General features: G+C 48.0%; 2 protein-coding genes across 2 annotated transcripts in view; both read left to right on the top strand.

The window, feature by feature from the left end:
- PSMC6 (proteasome 26S subunit, ATPase 6) overlaps positions 1-16147 on the top strand; it is a 246791-nt gene that overhangs the window by 82757 nt on the left and 147887 nt on the right. The window lies entirely within an intron of this gene.
- On the top strand, positions 2628-16081 carry RTRAF (RNA transcription, translation and transport factor). The gene is made up of 8 exons (XM_050336150.1): positions 2628-2796; positions 4022-4146; positions 4516-4615; positions 7320-7406; positions 8026-8114; positions 11121-11189; positions 14904-14952; positions 15739-16081. Exons 1-8 carry the CDS (start codon positions 2736-2738, stop codon positions 15891-15893), a joined length of 735 nt encoding a protein of 244 aa, XP_050192107.1. The 5' UTR covers positions 2628-2735; the 3' UTR covers positions 15894-16081.

The raw sequence follows: 16147 nt of genomic DNA, 5'->3' as shown, positions 1-16147 counted from the left end.
CCTGCAGTGTCCAAGGCCAGGTTGGACAGGGCTTGGAGCAACCTGGGCTATTGGAAGGTGTCCCTGCCCATGGCAGGGGGTGGAACTGGAAGATCTTTCAAGTCCCTTCCCACCCAAACCATTCCAGGATTCTATGATCCCATAATTCTTATTTGTTCCACTGCCAAAACACCTCCTGATCGTAGAATCAAAGACACTCTGCTCCTACCAAATTTACCATATCCCCAATTTCCACTCCTGTTTCACAGGGCTCTCATGAGCAGATGATTTCCCAGCAAAGCAGCCAGACACAGTTTGAGGCTGCTTGGCCTCAGCCCATCCCTGGGGCTGGGAACAAGGTGGCATCGTGGGTTTTTGCAGTGAAACCCACCAGCACTGAGCCCAGCACGGATCCCACTTTTCCATGCCCATCCCAAACATGTCAGCGAGCAGCAAGACGTTGCCCAACCCTGAGACGCTGGCAGCGTCCCCCCTCTCTCCTGCACCGTCAGGTCTCAACTCTCAGCCTCTCATCCCTTCCCTGTGTCCATCAGAACAGCTTAAAAGGGAAATGGTGCCAGCGTGAAGGAAGAAGCCAACTGCCTCCCGCTCGCTGTGCCGAGCCAGGCAGCTCAGCTGCTTCACACCTCGCTGGCTCCCCTCCATCTCCATCGCTCCCTCCCTCCCATCCTCGCTCCGGAGCAGCAGCATCTGCTGAGTTGGAGGAGGTGTGGAGCATCCAGGGGGAGCGTGGGCGGGATGCTGCTCCCTGCACTCCCCGCTGCTGCTGCTGCTGCCGCTGCCCGTCCCCGCGGCTCGCTAATGACAGCAGGGCTGTTCGCACTAATTGCATTCATTAGCTCTGCGGGCGTGGAGAGAGGAGAAGCGCTGCAGCTGCTGGGCACGGGTTTGCCCTGGGTGGTGCCTCTGCAGGAAGGGTTGGACCCAGTCAGGGAAAGAGATGATCCCCAAATTCAGGGTGAAAAGGGATGGGTTAGGAAAGGGAAGGGCTGTTCTGAGGGTGATGAAGGCAGGAGAGGTGGAGGAAGGGTGGAGAGTGGAGGTTTCACTGCACCCATCGCTGGTCCCCCTTGCTGGGGTGGACGGTGCGTGACACTGGTGTGGCTGAGGGCACCCTGGGGACAGTCCCAAGCTCCTTTTGTCCATGCTGGATACTTTGTGCCTTTACTGTCACTTCTGTGTCACCTCTGGCACACGTGTTGGTGACATTCTGAAGCCCCCCTGGGCTCCAGGTGTGAGGTCAGAGGGGGACCTTCCATCAGGAACTGCAGTGACAGGACAAGGAGTAAAGGGTTCAAACCGAAAGAGTGGAAATTCAGGTGGGATTTACAGAATTTTTGCCTGTGAGGGTGGGGAGGCCCTGGTACAGAGAAGCTGTGGCTGCCCCTGGATCCCTGGAAATGTCCAAGGCCAGGTTGGACAGGGTTTGGAGCAACCTGGGCTAGTGGGACATGTCCCTGCCCATGGCAGGAGGTGGAATGAGATGGGCCTTAAGGTCTTTTCCAACCCAAGCCATTCCAGGATTCCATGATTCCATGAAAGCTGAAGAAGAAAGCGCTGACAGGGAGTCCCTGCCCTCCTTAAACCGCTCCAGGAACAAGCTGGAGGAGATACAGTGGATGGGAGAGGGACGATGCTAAAGGCAAAGGGGGGCAGAAGCCCCCCAGGTCCCCCCAGGGCTTGGGATGTCCATGGAAGGGGGTTGGCTCATCCCTGTGCCACCCTGCCACCGCAGCCGGGGGCTGCCAGCTGGAGCGCTGGGAAGGGCTGGCACGGAGGGAAATGTCAGGATGAATATGGCATCGGCTCGTCACGCTGCCAGCACCACGTCTGCGAAGTGCCACCCCAGCCTGGATGGGCGGGGGTGGGCTCACTCCAAACCACAGCTCATCCCCTTCTCTGGGGGAAAGCACCCAAAAACCCCCCCTTAAACTGGCATCTTTCACCTGCCGGCTCCCCAGTGCTCCCAGTACAGCTCGGTGCTTCCCAGTTCTTCCCAGCACAGCTCATTGCTCCCCAGTGATCCCCAGTACATCTTCGCGGTACAGCTCCCAGTGCTCCCAGTACAGCCCAATGCTCTCCAGTACAGCTCCCCGGTGCTCCCAGTACATCTCACTGCTCCCAGCGCTTCCCAATACGGCTCCCCAGCGCTCCCAGTACAACTCCCCAGTGCTCCCCAGTACAGCTCAGTGCTCTCAGGGCTCCCAGCACAGCTCCCTAGCGCTCCCACTATGGCTCCCCCGTGCTCCCAGTACAGCTCAGTGTTCCCAGTACAGCTCCTAGCACTCCCAGCTGTCCCAGTACAGCTCCCAGTACGATTCCCCAGCTGTCCCAGTACAGCTCCCAACCCTCCCAGTACAACCCAGCTCGCATTGCAGCGGGCACAGGCCCCGCCCCCTCACAAGCCACGCCCACCAGTCAATGTCCCACCCCATCAGGCCCCGCCCCCTCTGTGACCACGCCCCTTCCCGCCAGGTCCCTGCAGGCGAGCCAGCGAGCGCCTCTTCCCCTCCCGGCAGCCCCTTTCCGCCGCTCCGATTGGTCGCGGCGGCTGCCGCTCAGCGCGGCTGGCCAATGGGCGGGCGCAGCGCCGGGCCGGGGGCGGGCGCTTCCTTCGCTCGGGGTCCGTCACGTCGGCGCGGCCTGAGCCGGGGAGAGGCGGAACCGGCACCGGGATCGCCGGGATCGGGATCGCCGGGATCGCCGGGATCGCCGGGATCGGGACCGCCGGGACCATGTTCCGCCGCAAGCTCTCGGCGCTCGACTACCACAACCCGGCCGGGTTCAACTGCAGGGGTGAGGACGCGGTGTGGGAAGGTGTCCCTGCCCACGGGGACGGGCTTTGAGGCCCCTTCCCACCCAGACCATTCCGCGATTCTGGGCTTGTTAATTGGGATTAGCTTAATCAAGGGAGGTCTGCTGGGCTCCCGTCGCAGCTCCGCGGGCTCGGGGCTGAGCTGCGGCGCGGGGATTTAGGGCGCGATGATAATTGCAAATTAATAAGTAATAATAATAATAAAATCCCACGGGTTTACCGGGGTGTTGTGGCCCTCACATCTTTTTTTTTTGTTGTGTGCCCCAAGTTCTTCCTGGTTAACCATTACTTCTTTTTTGCTTACATGCTTTGTTTTGTCGGCGTGGAAAATTTAAAAGGTCACACTCGAAGTTTTCCTCTCTGTGTGCTGTGCCCGTGTCTCTGTTTGTTATTATAGCTAGAAATTAATTTTTTTTTTTTACAACGAGGTGCGGTGAGGCCCTGGCACAGGTTGCCCAGAGAAGCTGTGGCTGCCCCTGGATCCCTGGAAGATCCCGTGGAAGGAGATGAGCTTTAAGATCCTTTCCAGCCCAAACCATTCCAGAATTCCATGATTAAAGCTCATCCGATGCCAAAAGGTTTCGGGGGGGGCTGGTGACACCCCAGAGCTGTGACCTGCTGTGTCCACAAGTGGGTTCTGCCACCTTAGCACAAGCACAGACCAATTGCTTCATCCAATCTGAATATCCCTGTGTGGAACCACAGCCTCTGTGTGTGGAATTCCAGCTCCCACATAACGAGATTTTGAATCAACAGGCAGAAGAAGAGTTGAGTCACCAGGGAAGGAAGAAAATGCCTTTGCAGCCACGACATCTCTGGGGGGGTTTCTTGGGGAGAAATTTTGTTGTGCTTGTCTGGAAAACGGAGTTAGAAACTGAACTTATCTCTCATTTTTTCTCTTTTCCTCTTTGCTTGATAAAGCTGTGATGGTATTCCCAACAAAACCAACCTGTTGGCTGATGCCTTTTGTTGTAGTCAGTCAGTTAAAAGCCAGTTTGAAGTGACTTGGGAGATGAAAAACACTCAGGGTTGGTTGCTGGTCAGGGAATACACGATTTTAGTGTTAGATAGAAATATATATATTTTTTTTTAATGGTAAAAGCACTCAGGGGCATCAGTATTTCTATGAATTGGATCAAAACTTAAAGCCTTGTTTCTGCCCTGAAGATATTGGTTAATTCCTGCTTTGTTTCCCTCTCCCAACAGATGAAACAGAATTCAGGAATTTTATTGTCTGGCTGGAAGACCAGAAAATCAGACACTACAAGATTGAAGACCGAGGGAATCTGAGGAACATCCACAGTGATGACTGGCCCAAATCCTTTGAGAAGGTATTTCCTTCTTCCAAACACACTTTCAAGTGTTGGTGTAAATGATGTTTTACAGCTGCTGCAGCTGCTGAACGGAAACCTCTCTGAATATTTGTCCTGTCGGTGAACTCTTACATTTCTAGGAATTTAAATGTATCCTGGAGGCCAAACTGGGGGAGTTATTAAGATGGGAGAATTTATTTTTTGTTTGTTGCCTGATTTGATTCAGCTCTTGAAGCAGAAGGAAGCTCCAGTTGCTCTGTTAGCATGAGCAGACAACAAAGAAAGGGTGTGTTGGTTTCTCTGGTTGCAAGCCTGGCAATAAATAACATTTAGCAATTCACACAGGTCAGTAACATCAGTTTGTTTTCTCTTCTCTTTGCTCCCCAGTACATGAAGGACGTGAACTGTCCCTTCAAAATACAGGAACGACAGGAGACAGTGGATTGGCTTCTTGGCCTGGCTGTTAGGCTGGAGTATGGAGATAATGGTATGGGGGAATGCATTTAATGGTTCAAAATGGGTGGGAAATGGGGGTTTCTGTCTATTTTCATGGAATGGTTTGGGTTGGAAGGAATCTTAAAGCCCATCCTGTTCCACCCCCTGCCATGGGCAGGGATACCTTCCACTAGCCCAGGTTGCTCCAACCCCGTCCTGCCTGGCTTTGGACACTGCCAGGGATCCAGGGGCAGCCACAGCTTCTCTGGACAACCTGTGCCAGGGCCTGCCCACCCTCCCAGACAACAATTCCTTCCCATCATCCCGTCTAACCCTGCCCTGTGTCAATGGGAAGCCGTTCCCCCTTTTCCTGTCACTCCAGGCCCTTGTCCAAAGTCTCTCCAGCTCTTTTGGAGGCCCTTTTTGTCTTACCTAAGGAAGTAAAATTTTATGTTGGTCTGTGCAGGCATTTGGATGTGTTTAACTGGGAGTGGGAGAGCAGCCCCACGTAATCCTGTGGGACTAATTATTGGAATAATGTTGTTCACAGGCAGTGCAGGAGGGTCCAGTTTTCTGATTTTTGTAACTGCTGATGCAGGTCTTCTGGCTTCCTGCTTTTTCCTTTGGAGAAGCCTGAACAGTTGGCATGGATGTGATTTCCCTTTGGTTCCAAGGCACTCTGCAGTGTCCCTGTGCAGTGTCACTTCCCTCTGTAGGGAATGCACCCTCCCTTGGAACGTTCATTCCATGCTATTTTTAACCTTGGGCACAGTTTGCATCTAAAACGTTTATTGTCCAAGATGGCCCAGGGACAGCACAGCTTGTGAGGACCCCTGCAGTGTTCTGCCTTCCTGAGAACCTTGCTGGAGCCGGGAATGTTTGCTGTCTCCTCTTCCAAGTTTTCCCTTGTTTCCTTGTTCTCTTGCCTGGAACGGGGGGTGGGGGTCACAGAGTGGGTTGGGTTGAAAGGAACCCGTAAATTGAAAGGAACCTGTAAAGACCTTCTAGTCCAACCCCCTGCCCTGGGAAGGGGCATCTCCCACTAGACCAGGTTCCTGCTGACCTGGAGTGTGTCCAGGGCGAACGTCCTGCATTTGCTCAGGTGCTTCTGGAAGCGCTTCATCAGCTCGGGATCTTCCTTGAGCCGGCGCATCAGCCAGTAGGACTTGCAGCAGGAACCGTCCCGGCAGGAGCTCTCTGAGGGTCCCACCTGGAAGGCACAGGACAAGGGAGAGGGATGGAAAGGGCAGAGGGGGCTCAGGAGGCTGAGAGCTCTCTGGGTGAGACCTGGCTGGGCTGCCCCAGGCACGGCGTGTTCCAGAGTCACGGAATGGTTTGGGTTGGAAGGCACCTTAAGGACCATTTTATTCCAACCCCCTGCTGTGGGCAGGGATGCTCAGCCTGTCCTGGTTTCCTCCGTGGTGGCTGAGCCCAACCTGTGCCTGCTGGGGCTGGCAAAGGGCTGGGGAGGACCTTCCTTCTCCCCGCGTGCTCCCGGACCACCCTCCTGCCGTCCCCTCACCTTCTTCCACCGTCCCATGGCTTTTCTGGCAAGGAGGCGCCCCAAAAAATACCCCAGGAGCAGCAGGCACAGGGCTGAGGTGCTCCAAAAAACCACCTGTGTGGTGGTGATCCCCCTCCTGGCAGTGCCCTTCTGCTCCAGCTGCAGGGGAGGCACATCCCACACCAGGGTGGCCCAGGATGGAGGGCAGGAAGAGCCACTGCCCCGGGGAAAGAGCCAGGACAGGCCGAGGGTCAGGAGCAGGGGAAGCTCTGCTTGGAGCATCCTGCTGGGATCTCTGCTCAGCTCAGCCTGGGCCCAGCTCACGGAGTCTGAGCATCGTGCTGGGATCTCTGCTCAGCTCAGCCTGGGCCCAGCTCGCAGAGTCTGAGCTCTGGTTGTCGCTTGTCACCCGCCACGTGTCACCAAACGTGCTGTGATGTCACAGTCCCGTTGCCCGGCACCCCACAGGCAGGGAATGTCATCCCAAGTGTTGGGTGTCTCAGCTGCCATCAAGTGCCACAGTGCTTTTGTGAAATATTCACCAAATTCAGGCAATGTCTGAATGTACAAAAGTATATTTTGCTTTCTTTAAACAAAATAAATGGAATTTCACGTGCCTCTTTTCGCCCCATACTCTGTTTCTCTTCAGCTCCTCCGGGACTGCAGTTGCATAATTGCATTTATTATTTAATTTCTGGATAGGGCAAACCCCACTGAACATATTTATCCCCTCCTCCCTGGGGGATTGCCTTTGTGAGAACTTACTCTGAAGTGTGTTAAATGCATTATATTTAGTACTACATTTATCCCAATGAGTTATTCTTAGACCCCTTCTTTTACAGGGAGTAGATCTGGAACCCTTGGGAACTAGGGCAAGGTTACGAAAAAGTTGAGTTGAATCTCCACACTCACAGCAGTTTCCTCTCCTTGGAGTGAGAGTGGGGATACAAATGTAATTACTGGGGGCAAAATAATAAACAGCCAAAGTGCTGTTTTCCACTGTGATTCCTGCAGGGCTGAGCTCTGCCCAGGACAAAGATGGGATATAAATAGCTGCCCTCTGGTTCTCAGCCTTTGGGAACATTAATAGGGGAGCTACAAAATATCAGTTTATAAGCTCAAAAGGCTCTTGGATAGTTAAAACACCCCAAAAAATCCAGGTATGACAAACTCCAGCTTGGTGCTCAACTTGGAACTCGTTGCTTTTGTCGTCAGCTCTAACAGCGTTCGTGTTTGTCTCTTCACTTTGCAGCTGATAAATATAAGGATTCTACCCCTGATGGTGCTAAAAACACTGACAACACAGCCAAAAATGCAGAGCCACTGATTAACCTGGATGGTGAGTGGGAATGTGTTCCTTTGGCCTGTGTGTTCTTCGGGTTTGAAGTTGTTGTTCAGTCCCATGGTGCGGATTTTTAAAGCCCAGTTTAAAGCTTTGGGAGTGCGGGCCCAGTTCTGCTCTACAGTGGTGAAAATGTACGAAATAAATATAAATAAATCTATACAGTAGATGTAAATATTTGTGTTTACATGATACATTTATAAATATTACATTTTATTTATGTATATTTAAGTAGATATAAAATAAACACCTGCATGTAATTTGCTTTATTTTCAAAGAGTTTACCTGGTTATGAGGCCCAGTGCTGATTGTTCTGTAGCCAGAGTGGTTCCTTGCTGCTGTGTATCCATGGCCTTGGAATCAGGGAAGTGTTAAGGTTGGAAAAGCCCTCCAAGATCATGAAGTCCAACCATTAACCCAGTGCTGCCACATTCACCACTAAATAATGTCCCCAAGTGCCGCATCCACCTGTTCTCTGAACACTTCCAGGGATGGTGATGAATTGCCCTTGCCCATCCCTAAAAGCAATCCAGTACCACAGAGTCAGGAAGCCAATTTTATCTTCTGGAGTCAGTTAAAATAACTTGTATTTTTAATGACAATGGTTATTTTCCAGTGAATAATCCCGACTTCAAGGCTGGAGTGATGGCTTTGGCTAATCTGCTCCAGATTCAGCGACACGATGATTATTTGGTGATGCTCAAGGTGAGTTTCCCACTTTTCCCACCTCCTTCCTTCCTTCTTTTCCACGGTGCCTGGTATGTGTTTTAATAGCTTGAGGTGCAGAGTTACTGATCACTGTGAATTTTGAGGCTCAGATAGGAAAAACAACCCCCATCCTCTGTGTCTTTTCAAGCAGGGAAGAACACAAATCCTGGAAATTAATGCAGGGATAATGATCTTGGTAAACAGTTCAGTTGGAGCCGAGTTCCTTGAGGAATGTGCTCAAAGGAGAAGGTTGTATTCCAGTGCTAGAAATTCAGAGAAACTTGAAAATACAGGAGCTAATGATGCAGAGGATGTTTTGAAACAAACATCCAAGGGAGACCCACAGTTAAAAGTTTCCTTCTCCTTCTCTTGGTCCCATGAATTGTTTATTCCCTGTCATTGCTGGAGTCAACTTAACTTGGTTTTGACAACTAATTATGGCTTTTAAATGCACTAAATAGGATAATTGATTTTCTAAACCATCTTTTTTATGCCTTTAGGAAAATTTGGGACTTACTGGTAGAACTCAGGAAATTTGGGGTCAATCCCATAGTGAGCATTTTTAAATGCTCTTCTTTATGAGACTGCAGCGATCCCGAGTTCCTACTTGATCATGCCATAAATGTGGAAATAAGCTGAGTTTTCTTTGGCACCAAAATAAAAGCATTTCACTGAAAAAACCCACTAAAGTTCCATTCATGACAGTAGTTGTGCTATTTGCCAAACTTATTTTGGAGAAACTAAACAACAGGAGTATTGAAGTTTATTTAGTGTGTGCAAGTCTGTAACAGGTCTACTGAAAGAGTGTTATCCTGGTAGCCTGGTTTTTTAAGGAATTCTCAGCCTACAGTTATCCCATCCATTCTTTCTCAGTCTCTCCAGTGTGGTATCCTCCTTTTTTTAGGAAGATAAAATAACCTTTAAAGGGCAGTGGACATCTTACATCAAACCCCTACCAAAAAAACCAACTTAAAATCCCACAAAAATCAGTGGAAAGGGGTATCAGGTAGAGAGAGGAGATGCTGGGAATGGTGATGCTGAGGATCTTCAGCATGAGCTCAGCTCTTTCCAGGCAGAACTCCTTCAGGTCTTCCTGCAGGATTGTCCAGGGCTGGCAAACTTTTACTGGGTCCACCAAATATGCTGCTGGCAGCTGGAAGAGATAGAATGTGCTTTTTGCATGAATATATTTACAATTATGTCACCGTTTCTCCATTTCTGTCGCTGTTCCTGCATTTCTGGGCTGGCTTTTTTTGGACAGACGTGGCTGGACAAAACCAGCCTGACTTTCCCTGCTGTTAATTACAGTGAGAGTAAATCCCTGCAGTGAAAATCCATGTTGCATGACCAACAGCAGTGCTGGTTTGATGATATTAGAAGGTGTGAGTGAAACTCTTTGTTCAGCACCACAATAAGCAGGTTTCCAGTGCACAGGGAGGGAATTTATGATCCCTGTTCAGGCTTGGATACTCAGGATGCTTAGGGAGAGCCAAAGGGTGCAGGCACACCACAGACATCTGGCCCAGAGCGAGCAGAGATACTTGGAATCCCATTTTATTGATTTAAGTCTGGCAACTTGATCAGGAAGCATCTGGGGAACACAGCTGGATATCCATGTTCTAAGGCAAAAGGCACTCGGAATTCTCTTCCACAAGGTCTGGTTTCACTGATGGAATTCACTGGTGAACTCCTCATCAAATCATTCTTCTGTCCAGGCTATTCCCTTCAGCTGGAAAGATTTTCTAGAAGTATTTTGTGGGAACTTTCTAGGATCAGCTCAGCTTTAATCATGACCAAACCTGGGAGAAATCCCAGGGGGAGAAACACGAGGTGGTAAAGCTGCTTCTGCCACGTTTGGCTGCTCGTCAGGGAAAGTCTGAGGAATGTGTTTGACAGACCCAGTTCTTCTTTCCTGTAGAAGTCTGCCTGCATGGTATTCCTGCAGTTATTCTTAGAGGCATTTAGAGCTGGAGGGATCAGTAACTGATGGCTCTGGTAGGATTTCATCCCATGTGCTGGAGCCAGTGAGAACGGATGAGCAGCAGGATTGTCAGATTCTCGAGGCTGTTCTTGTTCCTGAGTCTAAAATTAACTCCTTTCCGCTCTCAGTCTCTTTAAAACCTGGGTGGGTGGCCTTGCTCCAGGTTTCTCTGCATGTGTAAGGTGGTTTAGCACCTACTAGAAGGTGCTGTTAGCAGGAATTCCATCCTGAAGCAGGATTTCCTTCCTGAAGAATCCGTGTTGCTGCAGCGTTCAAGGTGTGAGATCACAGGAAAAAAAAAAAAAAAGTGGTGCTGCTGCTTTGGGATTGTGATCAGCTTGTTCTGGAATCATAGGTTTGTTTAGGTTGGAAAAGGCCTTAAAATCATCGAGTCCAACTGTTCCCACAGCACAGCCAAGGCCACCACTGACCCATTCCCCATGTGCCACATCCACAGGGCTTAGAAATCCCTCCAGGGATGGGGACTCCACCACTGCTCTGGGCAGCTGTGCCAGGGCTGGACAACCCTTTTGGGGAAGAAATTTTCCATAATATCCAATCTAAACCTCCCCTGGTGCAAATTGAGGCTGTTTCTTCTTGTCCTGTCTTTTTTTACCAGTAGAGAAGGTCCCGACCTCCCCCTGGCTCCCCCCTCCTGCCAGGGAGCTGTAGAGTGAGAAGGTCTCTCCTGAGCCTCCTTTTGTCCAGGCTGAAAATCATGAGCTTTTTGGGCTGTTCCTTTTATTTTGCAGTTTCTGGTCCAGGAGTGGCTGAAATAAGTCACGTGGAATTAATGTCCTTGTCTGTTCTGGTTTATGCTGCTTCACACACCTGTGCGAGACACCAAGAGTGAAATCAAACGAAAAGCTTTGAGGTCTGAAAAGAGTTCTCCAAAAAAATTTTCACAAAACTGGGTTTGAGGTTATGCTGAGTTAAAATTTTGCCTCCTTTTTCCTTTGGAATTACTGAGAAATGCACCAAGGCACGAATTATCTCCTCTCACCTTTCCATGTCTTTCCCAGGCAATTCGCATTTTGGTTCAGGAGCGTTTGACGCAGGACGCCATCGCCAAGGCCAGTCAGTCCAAGGAGGTTTGTATGCACATTCCGTGTGTCCAGGGTTAATTGTTCCTGATCAATTAACGATGATAAATGTCTGTCCCCTCAGGCAAAGCCAGCTCTGTATCAACACTTCCTTTAGGAGGGTGGTGGAAGCTTCCTTTATCCTCACCACCCTCATCCCAGCAGACCCAGAGGATTGTGGAGGGTGGTAGGCAAAGCTCGTTTTGTTTCAGTTGGATACAAATACATCATGGAATAGCTCTTCCTGTAGTTATTTCCCAGAGGATTGCCCTGACTGTTCAGTGCAGCAGGCCTGTAGTATGAGAAGAAATGTACGGCCTGGCTTTTCCTTGGAATCAGCAGCACTGGCTGTGCAAACAGGTCGAAACATTCCTTGTGTGGAGTGTTTTCTACATACACCTCCAAGTTTGGGGAATGGGACGTTAGATACCCAACTCCTCCCTTTTCCCCCCCCAGAAAAGATTTGGTGAAGGAAACTTCTGCCCTTAAACTCAGATTTTGCAGGGTTCTTTTGTAACCTCAGTTGGGAAGATGTTCCTGGGGGATGACTGCGGTTTTTCAGCTTGTCATTTCTTCAGCATTCCACTTCTCCAAACTCATCTCTCTGGCATTTGGCACAGCAGCTGCTGGCACTGAGTCTGGGCACAGCTGGGAAAGGCCTCACCTGCCCTGCAGGTGTATGAGTACCAGAGTCCCTGATAAAGGGCCTGGATCTGCTCCAAGAGCCCAAATCCCTTCATCTTTCCTGGCAGCTGCTCACAACAGTCCATGATTTATTTATTATCATCACACTGCCAGGGATGCTTTCCAAGTGGGAACCACAGGTGCTCTGAGTTACAGTAACTGCCAGAAGCCTTGGAAGAGTAAATCAAAGCCTTGGACTTGTATATCCATAAAACTGTTAAAGGAGCAGGAAAATATGAAAACAGCTGAGACTTGTCTTCATTTTAGGTTCTATAATAATAATAATAAAACCCAGCTTTTGGTGGTTGTTTTTGTAGCTGCACAGCTGACACACAGGGATCAAGATGGGATCTTCCTTAAGGAACTAGGAATTTTTTTTTCCTGGCAAGGAGCTGTTCATATTCAGAAAGTCTCAGGTCGAGATGTCACTGACTGTGATAAATATTACTGGGAGCGTATCCTCCTTAGGAATGCTGAATTCCAAGGGAGGTGGAGGAAAGGCAGGGGGGTAGAGGCAGGAAAACAGCTTTATCTGTGCCAGCAGAGATCATCAACATGACAATGTGTCAGGGGAATGGAGAAAATGTCTTCAAAGCAGAGGGTTGCAGGATAAAAAGGAAGGAAAATTAGAGCTCTGCTGCTGAATCTGACTGGTTTGCTAATGGCCAAAACACTGGCCAGTCACACTCTGTGTGTTCAGAAGCAGGTTATAAATAATAAAAGCCCTGGCTGCTCGTGGCAGATGGCTTGATACCCAAAATATCACCAGTTGCATTCTTGGCAAGATCAGGACAAAGTGGGAGAAGGTAAAATAGATGGAGAGATGTCCCCTGACTGAAGGATGTGGATGAGGGTGGTGCTGAGGAAACAAAACCCCTGTGATTGAGGTTTAAATGTACCCAATGAAATGAGATTTATCTCGTTGGGTGGTCAAGGTAAGCAAGGTTTGAAAGGTAAGATATTACTTATTTATATTTTTAAAGGTAATATTATTTATATTATATATATGTTATATATAATATTATATAGAGTATATAATAATATGTAATAAGTATTATATATTCTATACTATTATATATTCTATACTATATATTATCTACAATAGAATATATAGTATATAATTTATTATATATAATATATATTATAATAATATATAATATATATAATATGTAATATATAATGTATATATAATGTATATAATATAATAATAATATAAATAATATAAATATATACAAATGTAATATATAATATATATTATATAATAACATTATTCTAATAATTTATATATCATATTTATATTTTTTAGGTTATATTATTTCTATTTTTTAGCTTATATATTGAATGGCTGGCAATTCAATGAGTTCAGATTTATACTGACAGGAGTCAGATTTATTCTGACAACCTTTTATCCTGGGCTTTCCTTCCCTGGTGACTGTATCCCAAGTGGGATCAAGTGCCTTCAGGATCCCTTTAGGGATGCTCCCAAAATCTGTACCTGGGGATATGTTTGAAAGCACAACAGAGTGGGTACTTTTTCCCCCCTACTGTGAAATCTGGACACTTTTTTCCTCCAATTCCCAGGGAATTCAGTTATTGTTAATATTTCCAGCTACAGGGGAGTTGTCCATGGTGGTCAGGCCCATTGCAAGTGTTTTGTGCAGCATTTATAAATTCAATTTTTGGGGAATGAGGTTGGGAATGGCCTGTGTAGTCCCTGGTCTGTTGGAAGCTGCTGTGCAAAGGGGGATGTGTTTGTGCTGTGGGCTGGGGAGATTCCAAAGGCAGCTCCCACCCCCCAAAAAGCAGCAAACACGGGGAGTGTGGGAAGGAGGCAGGGTGAAAAAAAAACACCACAAAAAAATGACACAAGTTTTCCTGCTTGTCTGGCTCTGAGAGCACCCCAGGGTGGCAGGAAGCTCTTTGCAGCCTCAAGTATAAACCTGATTTCTTAAAAAGATACATGTAGGAAGTCTGATACATTGCTAGGATCTGTTTGAAGTGGCGTTAGGGGCATTTTTTATCACCGGTTTTAACAGTGGAGATATTTGACTGCAATCTTAAAAAATACATATATTTTCCTATAAAGGCCATGGAAAAGAACCACTTTTTGAAAACGGGGCAAGTAACGAGTTGCAGTCACCATTTTGTATTTAATGTGTATTTTGATCAATTCAGATCCTTTTTTTTTAACATGTGTATAAAAGCCTTTAAATTAAATCCTCCCCATTTAGAAGCTTTACAGCCCCATCGCTATAGGAACTGGTGGTATTGAGCTTTAATGTTCCTGTTGTGCCAAATGCTAAGCATTTGGCAAATGTTGAAAAAAAAGATCACTGAGGCAGTAAAAGCAAATTCTGAGATTTGCAATGTTTAAATCTGATTTTAAGTGCATTTTGAGAGCTGGTGAGGAATTATTTAGCGTGACTGCTCCTCTGCAGCTGGAGAGGGTAAAGGAAACAGAGCAGTGCTTGTAAATGACCACTAATAAACTCTGCCTTGGAGTGTTTTAATAGAACAAGTGTTTAGAAAATTGAATGTTTAGTTTATTCCCGAGCTTAACACTTGAGCAAATGCTTCGGGGGATGTCGTTGGAGGTTGTGAGCTCGAGAAACTCTTTATTTTTTGCAGCTCTTTTGAATCATCCAGTGCTTCAAACCTGGCAGCTGTTTAAAGGCAGAAGTTTCTAAGGAAGCCCAGTGTGTGCAGGGTTTTTGTTTGCCCGGGGAGTGATGCTGCTGGATTGGGTGTTCTCTCCCAGTCCTGGGGTTGGCCTTTTAAGGATTGAATGCAGGCAGTGTGTGTGTCCAATGGGGTTTTGCTTGACAACTTAAGGGATTATTAACCAGGCAGATTTTTCTTTGTTAAAACTCTGGGTTTGGTGTTTCAGGGGCAGAGATTTGTGCAATCAAACACACACACACACAAGCAAAACTCGTGTCTTCTCCTCCAGAGTCACCTGCTGCATCACTCGCTTTTATTTACCAAACATACATTTTTAACTGTATTTGAACATGTGTTTTTTTTTTTTTCTTTTCCAAGGGTCTGCCTGTTGCTCTGGAAAAGCACATTCTTGGATTTGACACGGGAGGTGAGCACTTCTCCTAATGTGACTTTTAAGCAGCCACGCTTGCCTTTGACAGAGTCTATTACTGTCAAATATGTAGCTGATGTGCCCAGTAAAAAAAAAACCCTGGAGTGGAAAGAATTCCTCCCTCCCAGCTGGTTATTTATGAGCACTCCTGAGCATTTGGGTTTGGAACAGAAAAGCCTAAATCTGAGCTGGGCAAGATGTTGTTTCAGAGTCATGTTTAAATAACAGCTTTTCGTGGCAGCCACGTTTCCCAGAGGAAGGAAGGAAGGAATGCATCCTGCTGTTTGTAAATCCTGCTGCTACCAGCAGAGGACATCTGTGCTGCTTCCAGGCATGTCAGCTGCCTGATTTACCTAAAGCCTAATGGAGGCAGCTCGAGTTGGCATGACCTGATGGATTATTTGTAAGGAATGGCCAAGTGACCTGAGACTCCATTAGTCTGGCTCCACGCCACCTAAATCACTGCTTGGAATGTTTCATACCAGCTTTCCACTGGGAGAGGTCCCTGCCCGTGGCAGAGGGTTGGAATGAGATGCTCCTTAAGGGCCCTTCCAACCCAAAACCAGTCTGTGCTTCTCTGATTCTCTGACCCAGCCCTGGATTTGTGAGGGCTGGGTGAGGTTTTGGAGGATGCCCCGTCCCTCCGTAGCAGCAGGGAAAGTTGTGTCCTATCGCCAGCCTGGAAACCACAACCCCCCAACTCCAATTAAGCTGTCCTTAAGCCCTTCCTGTGAGCTAAAAATGATGGATGGAATGAAAGTTTCTCTTCCTGCCCCTCCCCAGATGCCGTTATCAACGAGGCTGCCCAGATCCTCCGACTGCTGCACATAGAGGAGCTCCGGGAGCTGCAGACCAAGATCAACGAAGCCATTGTAGCTGTCCAGGCCATTATTGCTGATCCCAAGACTGACCACAGACTGGGGAAAGTTGGGAGATGAAGGGATAAAGGCTTTTTTAGCCCTGTGTGTGCTTAGTGCAAGTAGGAACCACATACAGCCCCGTTACTCCGGCATGCGGCTTGAAACGGGATCGTTTCGCTGTTTGGAAAGAAAACAGGAAACTGAATTCTGACTCCTGATGAATTGTCCTTTTCTTTTTCTTTAAATAAATGAGATGGGGGAAAACAGGCAAATTGTTCTGGTTAGCTCTGAGTTGGCAAATAGGACTTTTTTTCCCTTTTTTTCCCTTTTTC

This window comes from Myiozetetes cayanensis, unplaced genomic scaffold (genome assembly GCF_022539395.1).
Source record: "Myiozetetes cayanensis isolate MyiCay16 unplaced genomic scaffold, myiCay2020 scf6-25, whole genome shotgun sequence".
NCBI classification, from domain to species: domain Eukaryota; kingdom Metazoa; phylum Chordata; class Aves; order Passeriformes; family Tyrannidae; genus Myiozetetes; species Myiozetetes cayanensis.
The sequence above is the reverse complement of the archived record's forward strand: the minus strand, read 5'-3'. Positions and strand labels throughout refer to the sequence as shown.